General features: G+C 45.4%; 1 protein-coding gene across 1 annotated transcript in view; it reads left to right on the plus strand.

Moving 5' to 3' along the window:
* The first annotated feature begins 1,263 nt into the window (after positions 1-1,263).
* The window catches only part of LOC118664983 (oxysterol binding protein), a 35,257-nt gene continuing 23,848 nt past the window's right edge, over positions 1,264-12,672 (plus strand). Inside the window, exons 1-3 of the mRNA XM_036325758.1 lie at positions 1,264-1,847; positions 6,237-6,445; positions 8,143-8,393. Coding sequence (XP_036181651.1) covers positions 1,477-1,847; positions 6,237-6,445; positions 8,143-8,393 — 831 coding nt within the window. The 5' untranslated portion in view covers positions 1,264-1,476. The remainder of the gene's footprint in view (positions 1,848-6,236; positions 6,446-8,142; positions 8,394-12,672) is intronic.

A 12,672-nucleotide genomic window follows, 5' to 3' on the forward strand; every position in this document is an offset into this window, starting at 1 on the left:
ACTTTACAGATTGCCCAAAGCTCCATTTTAACAGTAGTTTACAGCATCTAAATGTTAAATGAAGTACTGAATATGTTACTTTCACAAATGTATGAACAAAGTAAATTTATTTTAAAAAATTGGTGCGAAGTTACCCGCACAGAGGTGCGCTTGTGCTAAAATCAACAAGAGTCTTTAAGTCTGGAAGAGATATCACTGTGAAGTACATACAAAGTCAGGTCCTTGCGAGTCTGTTTTCTCGTCATTAACGTGGGCAACTCGTGGGACAGAATTAGAAACAAGAGAGCCCCTCGACCTGGCTCAGCGGTTGAGCATCTATGAACCAGGAGGTCAAGGTTCCATTCCTGGTCAGGGCACATGCCCTGGTTGTGGGCTCGGTTCCGGTGGGGGGCGTGCGGGAGGCAGCCAATCAATGATTCTCATCATTGATGTTTGTCTCCCTCTCGAATATATATATATATAGATTAGAAACAAGAGATAAAGATGTGGTGCAATACGAAAACCAGGGAAGGTCATTAGGAGGATCGTGGATCCAGGAGGGAAACTATTTCTGGGTTCCCCAGAAATTTGGGCTTCCAGATCCGAGCCAGCTGCTGGAAGAGTGCTCTAAAAGGGGAGGCTGACTGCTCAGAATCACTCTTCCTAACAAAAAAGCTACAGAGGTCTTAGCTCAGCAAGAGGGATTCCAACACGGCACTTAACCCTTTAGTGAGACTGACTTGCTTTTACTCCCACCAATTCCCCTAAAGCAAGAAACAGGCGGACACGCCCCCCGGGCGCTCATCCCAGATTTTATTGGCTGTTTCGGCCTGCCCCTCTTCCAATACGTTTCTTTCATTGGCCATAAGGTGAGTGCCATTTATAACAACCAATAAGAAATGAAAGTAAGGGATGTGACAATGAGACACCTCCCTTTTTCCTCAACTGATGCAGTCAATGGTGGAAGAGGTTGAGCAGCTGATACCAACCACCAATCCTTAGGGCGGAAGAGGGACGCTAGGAAGAATGATGGGAGCGGGTGACGTGGCAGTGACGGGAACATAAAACGAAATGAGTGGCGGAAACACGAGCCAATCCACGATCAAATTGGCCGGGCACTCTGAATTCTCGAGTCCTCCATAAGTGCTGGAGACTTCAGGAAAGCACCAATGAGCTTTACATAAGTCTGATTGGCCTTCATAAGAACCAATCAATGACGTGGCTGGCGGACACGTCCTACCCGGGACTCTCAGAGGGTTGTATGGAATGACAGGCCCCAGGAAAATGCCAATGTCCTAGGGATCTTCCACAAGTGACACTCAGCGGCACCAATTGACTTCCTCCTTCCCGGCAGCCGGTCCCTCCTCCCCCGGCGGGCCTGGCGGGGCGGTGACGCTACGCGACGGCGGCCGATGCGCTGGCTGTGTGCGGCGCTCCGGCGGCGACGGCGGCTCTCGTAGGCGGTTCCGGTTCTGTGTCTCGGGGCGGTGGCAGCTCATGGCGGCGACGGAGCTGAGAGGAGTGGTGGGGCCGGGCCCGGCAGCCATTGCAGCTCCGGGCGGTGGGGGCACTGGTCCCCCGGTGGTGGGAAGCGGAGGCGGCCGCGGAGACTCGGCGCCAGGCTCTGGGGCCGCGCCGGGCACTGTCGCCACGGCGTCTGCGAGCGGCCCGGGCCCCGGGGCCGGGGCAGTGGCGGCGGCGGGCCCAGCCCCAGCACCTCCGCCTGGGGGCTCGGGCGGCTCGGGCGGCTCGGTCGCTGGGGGTTCGGGCTCGGCTCGAGAAGGCTGGCTCTTCAAATGGACCAATTATATCAAAGGCTACCAGCGGCGTTGGTTCGTGCTGAGCAACGGGCTACTAAGCTACTACAGGTAACTGCTTCCGGGGCGCTGTCCCCCTACTGCAGCCCACCTTCCCTCGCCGTCGCCCCCTCCAGCCGGCCCCGCAGCCAAGGTCGCCCCGGGCCCCCTTTCGTCACCTGCGCGTATTGACAGCCCGCGACCCGAGCCCACCGTCACGGAGAGAGCATGCCCCACGACGTACCCCTCTACCTGGATTGCCCAGCCTCGGTGCCATACCTTACCCCTCGGCCCCTGGCCTTTCCATTATGTTTCCACCAGCACGTGGGTACAGTGATTAATTCTGCACGAGGACGCTGTTGTAGGTGCCAGGGGACACATATAGGAGAGCAAAGCCCAGGCACTGCTCCCAAGGAACTTAGCATAAAAGTCCCAAGGTTTAGCTTTAGCAGTCTGTGCCCAGTCTCCAAATTTCAAGGTTATTAGCAGCCCTTGATGTACCCGCCGTTGCTCTCTCCACATTCAGGCACAAGGACAGGGTGGCCTCCATCTATCCCCTGTCTTCCTTATCTCTCCTAGACTTGGGTATGTTTTCTCCTAGACAGACAGCTCAGAGTGAAGATGTGCACTCCAGTACTGCTTTTATTTTTGCTTGCCCCACCTCCTCCCATGAGAATGATTTAAGTCTTCCATCCAGTAATATTTCTGGGGTCTCTGGCTAGTTTGGTTTGTTTATTAAAAAAAGAATGTCTTTGGTATGGTTTATTTCTGTTCAACAATGTATGTCTTATATATTTATGGTCACAGACTTGCCATAACATAACATGTTTTTGGCTACTCATGTTACTATAGATAGAGGGGTTAAGATACCGGATTTGGGGACAGGGCGTAAACATTTTCTGAGGGCTAGACAGTTTGGATAGGTGTTTTAGGTACAACAACCTGGGAATTAGAAGATATTCCCATATTCCTGATGAGGAAACTGAGACTTAGCTTGGGCAACTTTCCCAAAGTCTTGAGGAGTCAGGATTTGAAACTAGTTCTGTTCACACCAACATAACCTAAAACCTAGGTTAGTATTACATGAATCAGATACAGAGATAATTAAGTATCAATAGCAACTAAGTTTATAGCTCATGGTTACTGTGTTTATTATATTCAAAATGTATACAGGGAGACTTTGCTTAGTGTAATGGCGTTTCTAATTAAATATTTTTATGAAGACCATCTTATTTGGGTCACAGAACGCTGCTGTTAAGAGCAGCTCACTCTATTTCTTTTCCTCTGCCAGTAGTCACTCTGCCACCAGGAGAGTTAGGGTAAAGAATCTCTTCCATTAACTCTATTTTATTGGCCCTTAGAAAATTTTTAGGGGAAATCAAATGTGCGAGTTGGAGGTTTAATTGGAGTTAGGAACAGTGGAAAATGCCTTAGTGCCTCCTCACTGCTTAAGCGACATTAATTGTAACCGGTTTTGTATATTATTTGCATTATTATATTCAGAATTAATTTTAATTTTAACCTCTTCTGATTACTTATCTAGGACTTTAAGGTTAGATAAAAAATAAAAAATTGTGTTTGCTCCAAAGCTTTCCCCTACTCAACTTCATGTTTATCTATTAAGCTGACCATCAGCCCTGGCCAGTGTGGCTCAGCTGGTTGAGTGTCGTCCCATGCACTGAGGGGTCACTGGTTCGATTTCCGGTCAGGGCACATACCCAGGTTGTGGGTTCCATCCCTGGTTGGGGTGCGACTTTGCAGGAGGCAACCAATCAATGTCTCTCTCTCTCTCCCTTTCTTTCTCTCTAAAGTGGATAAAAACATATTTAAAAAAATTAATTGACCATCATGCTAATGTTCAGTTGGTTCATATCTTAATTTGACTTGTAAGCCACTGTTAATACTGATTCCCCATTTTCAAAAGTGTATACCAGCCAAGGGTTTTAGTGTATGATCATTTTTCCTCATCCAAGTTCTTACCAGATCCACTTTCCCAGCCAGTTGATTCTTTGATCAGTACCAGTCCTAATCAATATTGATTTTGATTGGACATTAATAACTTAATGTGTTCTCTTCAAGTACTTGTAACCATTTTTGACTTCTCTCTTACAAGAGCTAGTGGTACCTGTCTGACCACAGATAAAACTCCTTCCAAAACATACCAAACCACATGTTGGGAACTATGCCATGGGCCTGTCCTTGCCAGCTAAGATAGTACCACCCACAAATCAACCAAGCAACAGGATCCAGAGTTATCAAGTCTATGCATTACCCTCAAAATCACATTGAAATACATCTGGCCAACTATGTTGGTAGTCTATTCTACCTAATAGAGTTCTTCCGGTTCCCATCTTCCTAGAGTTGTTTGGCTAAGTTGTCATTCCTCTTGCTTTTCATGCCTCGAAAACCTGTCATTTCCTATACACATGCCTTTTAAAAAATACTGTTTTCTTTTTAACTGAGATTCTGTTCTTCCTAGACCTGTCCTCTGATGAACTATCCTAAGAGGCTTTGGCAACACCACTTGCCTCTTTTTATGTATCCTGTTCTTCCTTACATACTTAGTTACACAGATGGCCAGTTATTTAAAACCGAATGTAGAATCCCAGCTCTCCCAGACACATCATGACAGGCCCACGGTATTAGTTTTCCTGGCTAGCTTCTAGAGATGGAGTTACTGTTTCAACTGGCCTTTTCAGGGAAGAAATTTCTAGCTAGAAAATACCACCTAATGTAGTGCCTGAAGAACTTACTTTGGACCCTGGAAGTAATTTCTTTTTTCAGCTTCGATAATCATGTATAGCCATTGGTGTATTTGCCCAAACCCAAGAGCCCTGAGGTCAAGGCTACCTTATTCCCAGGATTTCTTTGTATTTTTGAAACTGCTACAGACTTTATATAATTTGAGAAACTTCTTAGTTCATGAAGATGAACAGGCAGAAATTCCTAGGAAGTGATTTGTGAAAAGTACCAACACATTGTGAGGAATGAGGTAGAAGGTCCAAGAAACACCTTAGGAGTAGAAAGCAAGGGTGAGCGGACAGTCAGCTGTGGGTCTGTAATTCGGCCTGCATTATTCATAATGTAACTGAAGCTTGGGGGAGGGGGAGGGGAGGGAAGAATAGAAAAAACAGGGATTCACATTACAGTGTGGCAGGTGCAGAGGATGGAAAGTGGCCCAGTCCGTTGAGACCCCCTGGCCATCCCATACAGCTCATTTGTGCATTTGAGGATGAAAAACCAGTTTCATGTGACAAACTGAACAATAGGGAATCTATCTTCCTAAGTACTGGAAACCAACTCTCTCAAACACACCTAGTCACTTTCTGGGGACGGGCGTGTGTCATTTTTGGCTTGCAGAGATTCTGGATGTGCCAGGTGTGTTTGGCCGCTTGGCTCCAGTGAAAGGGAAATGGCTCTGCTTTGCACTATGGCAGTTGGCAAAGGACTTTGACCTCTTTATGCTCCAAGTTGGTCAGGGAAAACTTCGGTCTCAACAGGCAGGTCCCTGGGCATAGCCAGCGGGTGATGGGGAAATTAGCACAGTTCACACTGTACATCCAGTTGTGCTAGCAGCTTGATAGCTCATGTGAAGTCTCTTGTAGCTTGTTGTCACCAAGCGGTCCTGTAAAGTTCAAAAGTTAGTCTATGAATAGAACTGCCAGTAGCGATGGGGAAAAATTTTACACCCAGCCCTCTGAGAACAGATTTGCTGAATCTTTCCTAGCTATTAATAGGATGGCTTAGGAGTTGCCACCAGTAGAGGTCAGTGGACCTTAGGGAAGAACCTGGCAGAGAAAGATTAGACACCTGATGATTCTTTTATGATTATTTTGTCTTTTCTCCCACAGAAAACTATTCCTATTTCATATCATTTGAACTGTAGTCAGTATTTAATACTCTAATCATGTAAGTGTGCCTTATACTTCTGCAGTACAATTCTAAGCAGTGTGACAGGTCTCATTTAGGCTGAGTTACGTTTGGGGGAGATTGTTCAGTACATGTAAAATGCATGAGTTTATAAAGCACTATTTTATAATTACAACTTTCTAAATAAAAAGTAACTCCTACGTGCAAAAGGGCATGAGGGAACTTCTTGGGGAGATGGAAATAGTCTATATTTTGATTGTGGAGGTGCTTACACAGTTATGTACATTGTCAAAACTCACTGAATCATACAGTTAAAATTGCTGAATTTATAGTTTATCCTTATACTTCAATGAAGCCTCTTTTTAAACTGCTAAGGGTGAGAAGAACAGCAGAGCAATACAATCTGACTCAGAAACAATACTTGGGCTCTGAAAGGAAATCCCTACTGACTGGTTCTTGAATTTCAGGGAAATACTAGAATTTGCTCCTTAAGACTACTATGTTTTCAAAAGTTATGAAAAGAAATGGAATTGATCAAGGGCAAACCACCCACAGCTTTCTACTTAGCATGTCTTTGCCTCGTTATTGCAGGTCAAAGGCAGAAATGAGACACACCTGCCGTGGTACCATCAACCTGGCCACAGCCAACATCACTGTGGAGGACTCCTGCAACTTCATCATCTCCAATGGGGGTGCTCAGACCTACCATCTGAAGGCCAGCTCAGAAGTGGAGCGGCAGCGCTGGGTGACGGCCCTGGAACTGGCCAAGGCCAAGGCTGTGAAGATGCTGGCAGAATCAGGTAGGGAGCAAAGAACACTGTCAGGGAAACTTTTCATTTGCCCCTCTTACGCACAAATCTTATTTTATCCTTCATTGTCATTTAATTATCAACTATCACCTAGATGTCTCTGGTCCATCATGCAGTGTTTCTCCTGGAGAGATGGTTTTCAAGTGAGGCCAGTTCTGCCTTACAGGGGACACTCAGCAATGTCTGGAGCCATTTTCTTGTCCCAGATGAGAGGTGCTGGTGCTATTGGCTTGTAGTGAGTAGAGGCCAAGGAGGCCACTGAAGCTGTTGCAATGCAGAGGACAGCCACCCACAACAAAGAGTTAGCTATCTGGCCCAAATGCCAGGATTGCTGAGGTTGAGGTTTATGACATACAGGCATAAACAGTTATCCTTTGGGTTTTAATGCCAATTGACTATCTTACAATTATGAGAAATGATTATTTTATTGCTAGATCACTCTTAGGATTATTACAACTGACAATTTGTATTTATCTTACTTTTTAATTTTCTCCTGACTTCTCCTTAGCTATTTGTTAGTGGAGTTGAAACAATCTTCGTAGACTGCCAAAAACATTTTATGTGACATTTTCTATGAAACATCTTCATTTTGCTACCTTAGTTTCATTGAAAAAGAGCAATCTGATAATCTTTGTATTTTTCTTCAAGGAAAATGGTAGGATTTCCCCCATAGATGTTGATAGTTTAAGCATACTGAGCTTGTTCACTTGGAGCTGACCAAGATGGTCATCTGCTGACTTGTGTTCACGTGTTGTTTTTCTTATCCCCTGTCGTTTCCCATACCATATTTATTATCTAGGCAGGGAAAGGAAAGTTCACTGCTTTGTAAACATTCTGGTAACAGGCTATGTTTTCATTTTGGCCCTGCCTCTCGGCCTAGCAGGTGCGTTAGGTCTTTCCTTACTTCTTTTGTTTTGATTTTAGTGCTGATGTTTGGCTCCCTGCCCAAAAGAGGTGCCACTGCTGGAGAAACACTTTGCAGTTACAAAAGTATTAAGTACAGATTTGGTAGCGAGAGGTACAACATAGCTGTCTGCTTGACTTATTATTGGAGAGTCATTTAACAGAAGACCTTGCATTGATTTCAGTGCAATGTTGCTCTAATGTCAGAAAAGATAATTTTTTTATTTTCTTCTCCTCTTCAGAAAAGACAAATAAATTAATTAATCTTTTGTTTATAAGGAGCTAGACTGTGATTCTCAGCCCATGTCATACAGGGCCTACCGAACACCTAACAAGTGATAGTGGATTTGCAGTAATAATCAGCTGGGGCTGGATTGGAACCCTCATGCTAAAGTGTAAAGGCTCAGTAATTCATACCTAACCCCAGGAGCCAGTTAGCTTTTCCATCCTGATCTCTAGGTTCTGAAACTTCAGTGTGCATCAGAATTATTCGAATGCTTATTCGGGGGCTTATTCGAAATGCAAGTTTCTGGACCTTACCTCACACTAGCCAAATCAAAGTCCCTGGGGGTGGGGCCAGTGAGTACACCTATAAGAAGAACTCCAGGTGTTTGTGATGCAGGTGGGCTGTGGACCACACTGTGGAGAAGTCTGGTAATGGCAAGCTGTCGGGTGGTCAGAACGCACAATGGGAGGAGTGTCAGTTTGGTTGTGGGCAGAGTTGGCAGGGTTCAGGCTCTCACTTCTGGGCCTGGAATCATGTAAGTTACCTTTTGCTTCTGCAGATGAGTCAGGAGATGAAGAGTCTGTCTCACAAACTGACAAAACAGAGCTGCAGAATACCCTTCGGACCCTGTCCAGCAAAGTGGAGGACCTGAGCACATGCAATGACCTGATAGCCAAGCACGGCACCGCGCTGCAGCGCTCCCTCAGTGAGCTGGAGTCCCTGAGGCTGCCTGCTGAGAGCAACGAGAAGATCAAGCAGGTCAACGAACGGGCCACACTCTTCAGGATCACATCCAATGCCATGATCAACGTAAGTGCAGATGGTGCCTGTGTGGCTTTTTTGTCCTTTCCCTCTTTCAAAATGTAATTCTTCCAAAATGCCAGAAAATTGTAATTGATAAAGTACAGGACATTAGGTCCTGCTTTGCGGCTCGAGGGATTTAAGTTACATTGTTTGTTGCATGAAATAGAATGGGGTGAACAGATGGAATGACTTTCCTGCTCTGCTCAAATGGTCAGGAGGATGCTGCTGGAGTTAGTTAGGAATCCATAGTTCCAGCCCTGTTTCTGGCACCAGCAGAACATCTGATGGTGATGTTAATTGCATTCTGTAACTCTCTGAATTGTGGTTTTATTTATTTTGAGCTAGATCTATCTGTTGGAACTAAAAGATCTCATGGGCCCCTCCATTGTCAAGTTCTTTGAGCTTTAAGTTGAAGTCTGATCCCTGTGTTGCTAATGCATTCTCACCCACGGTGTGGTAAATGGGGGTTGGATCAAGTGAGAGCTTTATAATAGTAGTTATTCCATCTTTACTCCTTGATTTCAAGGGTAATTTTGGGTGGTAAGACAATAACACTCAGCTTTGGGCACTTTTGTTTAAAAAGAAGGGGCCACCTCTCTGCCTCCTCGTGACTTCTGTCTTAGTGGCTGTTACTGGTTTGGGGTACTTCTGCTGCTTGGCTGCAAGGCTTTAGATGAAGCCAAAGCCCCATGGGCATTAGTGATATATTTCAGATCCTGGGCGATCGGTATGCAATGAATACTTGGTTTAAGCAGTGCTGTTTTTCCTCTATTGGTAACCGATTCTCACCTGGCAGGTTGTTTTAGCAGTTTCAACTTGAGAACAAACCCTAGAAGACATTTCATAATATAAGTGAGAAGGGGACTCTGTGAGAAAAGGCTTATGCAGGGTTGTTGTTTATTTTCTTCCCTTATTAAATAGGATGAAATTACTTCACTAGGGCCAGATTTTCCCTTGTTGGGGGAGTGGTAATAAGACATTTTAGAACTAGTGTGGCTCTTGAGTGGCTCCTAGAGATCAAAGGTCTTCCCAGTGACAAAGGGGAAGTTTAATTTTTCTCATCTTCAGAGCTCTGACTCACAGAAGGTAGAAAGGACAGTTGTCTTGTCCACTGCAGGAAGGTCAGCTGTCTCCAGGACTCTGCACATCAGCACTGATGCTGTGTTTCTCAGGTCTAGTCGTGTGCTCATTCTCCAGACTGTGGCACTTCTTAATGACACCTGCTCTGCTGGTCCTCATAAGTCATACAGTCCAATTAATAGTGAATAAGTAATAGAACAACTCAGACCCAAGTCTCCTGGTAGTGAATGTCACCTCTTATCCTTGTCAGGTGAGCATCCTACTCCATGACAATTTTTTTCTACTCTAGATGTGAAAAATTTGCTAAATAAAACACCTCTTGATTAAAAAATTTCTCATAAAACTGAAAGTTTAGTTTACACTTTACTTTTGAAACTGTGCTCATTTTTGTTCCTCGGGGCAGTTCTTCCCTAAGTTGTGTTACAGGGAATGATTGCTTGGGAGTCAGGGGGAAGTTGGGTTTTATTCTGTTCTCGCCTAGTGCACTGCCTGTACCCCTTTCATAGCTGGTTATTGCTTAAAATGTGTTTTTTATCACTGTCTTTCCTTTATACCTTTTAGGTGATAGTGGCAAGGCCTATAGTGTAATATGCATGTTGGAAATTACAGTATTAGCACATCACATCCCTGAAGGGGCTTTTATCCCAAAGGAAGAATACATTTTACTCAGTTTCGTAGGCTGTAGCTTTTTTTTACTACCAAAGTGAATCTAAGCAGGGGATTAAGTTTGACACTGTTAGTATATCCGTTTGCTAATTAAGTGGACATCTATTTCGTACCTTTTGTCTCCTAGGCACTATGCTAAGGAATATAAGACAGATGTGGGCATAAGTAAGACTTTAGACAATAAAAAAATAAATTAAAAAAACACACACAGTCCTAACCAGTTTTGCTCAGGGGATAGAGCATTGGCCTGCAGACTAAAGGGTCCCAGGTTAGATTCCTGTCAAGGGCATGTACCTTGGCTGCGGGCACATCCCCAGTGGGAGTGTGCAGGAGGCAGCTGATCGATGTTTCTCTCTCATCGATGTTTCTAACTCTCTATCCCTCTCCCTTCCTTTCTGTAAAAAAATTAATAAAATATATTTTTAAAAAAAACACCAAAAACACAGATGTGGGTGTGGTCCCTGCCCTCAGGAACATTACTCTCTGATGAGGGGACAGAGAAGTTACCAGATCAGTAGGACTGTGACAAGTCATGACAGAAATGAGCACAGGCTGCTGATATAGCGTATAGAATTAGAATTCAGCTGAATTCTGAAAGACCAAAGAGAGCCTGCCTATGAAAAAAGGCAGTTAGCCCGGCCAGCGTGGCTCAGTGGTTGAGTGATGACCTATGAACCAGGAGGTCATGATTTGATTCTTAGTTAGGGCACATGCCTGGGTTGTGGGCTTGTTCTCCAATAGGGGGCATGCAGGAGGCATTGGATCAGTGATTCTCTCTCATCATTGATATTTCTCTCTCTGTCCCTTTCCCTTCCTCTCTAAAGTCAATAAAAATATATTTTTTAAAAAAGAAAAAGGCAATTAAGTTCAGCTGCCTTGGTTAACTATATAGCCTGGGGCAACCTACTTCCTCTGTACCTCAATTCCTTTTTGGTAAATGATGACTATACTAGTAAGCTTCTCACAAAGTTGTTGAAAGGCTTTTATTAGATAATTAGGGGTCCAGTGCATGAATTCGTGCACCTTGAAAGGAATTGTGGGTCGTGAGGCTGCGGTGGGCACAGGGGTGGGTCTCCGCGCCCCTGCCTGGTCCCTCCCACCACCGCTCCCATGTGCTGACAGCGCCGGCCCCGCTCACCATGTGTCGTCAGCGGGTGCAAGTGGAGCGATGCTGTGAGCAGGTGTGAGCAGCAGCTGCTGCCCCGATTGCCCCTCAGGAGCAGGGGGAGGTGGAGAAGCTCTCAGGGGCAATCAGGGCCGGCTGCGGGTGTGAGCAGCAGCTCTGGCACTGGCAGCAGGTGCGAGCGGGGCCATCACCGGCAGTGGGTGTGAGTGGCGGCTGCCAGCCCCGATTGCTCCTCAGGAGCAGGGGAGGTGGAGAAGCCCTGAGGGGCGATTGGGACCAGCAGCCACCGCTTGCACCCACTGACAGCACCGAGTAATTGGGGCTGGCGCTGGGCACCGGCAGCGGGTCGAGCAGCAACTCTGGTGCCGGCAGCAGGTGCAGGTGCAAGTGCCCAGCGGGACCGCAGCATGTGAGAGCAAAGAATTTTCAGTAATCACCAGAGGCTCGCCCCAATGACAGCGACCAGCACCCCGCCTTGGTCTGGTGCCCCCACTCACCTGCTCCACCATCCCGCCGTGGCCGATGCCCTTCATGTTCTGCGTGTGCTCCTTGGTGTCAGTGCACATCATAGTGACCGGTTGTTGGGTTGTTCCACAGTTCAGTCTATTTGCATATTAGGGTTTTATATATGTAGATTGATATAAAGTGTTCAGCAAATGTTTGATGTAATTGTGTCTCACTAAATATTAGTTGTGATCAATATTATTAAAAGGAAGTGAAAGAGAAGAGTTGATCCAGGTAGAGGTGTGGCCTAAGCAGATTCCTCCTTCTTTCCAAAGTCTGGGAACTGCTGGTAATTGATTATTAGTGGAGCAAGTAGCAGTTAGAGATGAGACTGGAAAGGAATTGAGTGTGGAGAAGATGAGGTGCAGATCATACTAACTGGGTTTGGTAGTAGTGCATTAAAAGAGGTTAAGATCGATTTTGGTGCAGACTTAGTATAATAGCTGACACCTTGTTGAATGCTTACTGTGAGCCATATTGGTTCTAAATGCTTTATATATAAAGCTGCAACTCTTTAACCAGTTAACTACCACAATATTTTGAATTCAATTAAAAAAGGTCTGCTGCTTGCGTCTATAGATGCTTATGGCGTACAAATGGTTAAGGTAGTTACTGTTGTTACTTTTTGTTTACAGATCAGGAAGATGAAGCACAGAGAGGTTAAATTGCTTGCCTAGAGTTCCATATAGCTAGATAGTGAGATGGAGCTGTGATTAGAGCCCCAACAACCCAACTCCAGTGTATGTTCTGCCTCTGAGTATGGAGGATGGAAAGAAGTATGCAATTCCAGAAACATTAAAGAAGAATTGATAGGACTAGATAGTTGGATGTGGGAGGTACTAAAAACTCAGAATCAAGGATGTGGCTTGGTTTTTTGCCTTGGGTACGTGGAAGGGCCCTGGAATGATT

Source organism: Myotis myotis, unplaced genomic scaffold, assembly GCF_014108235.1.
Source record: "Myotis myotis isolate mMyoMyo1 unplaced genomic scaffold, mMyoMyo1.p scaffold_m19_p_10, whole genome shotgun sequence".
NCBI classification, from domain to species: domain Eukaryota; kingdom Metazoa; phylum Chordata; class Mammalia; order Chiroptera; family Vespertilionidae; genus Myotis; species Myotis myotis.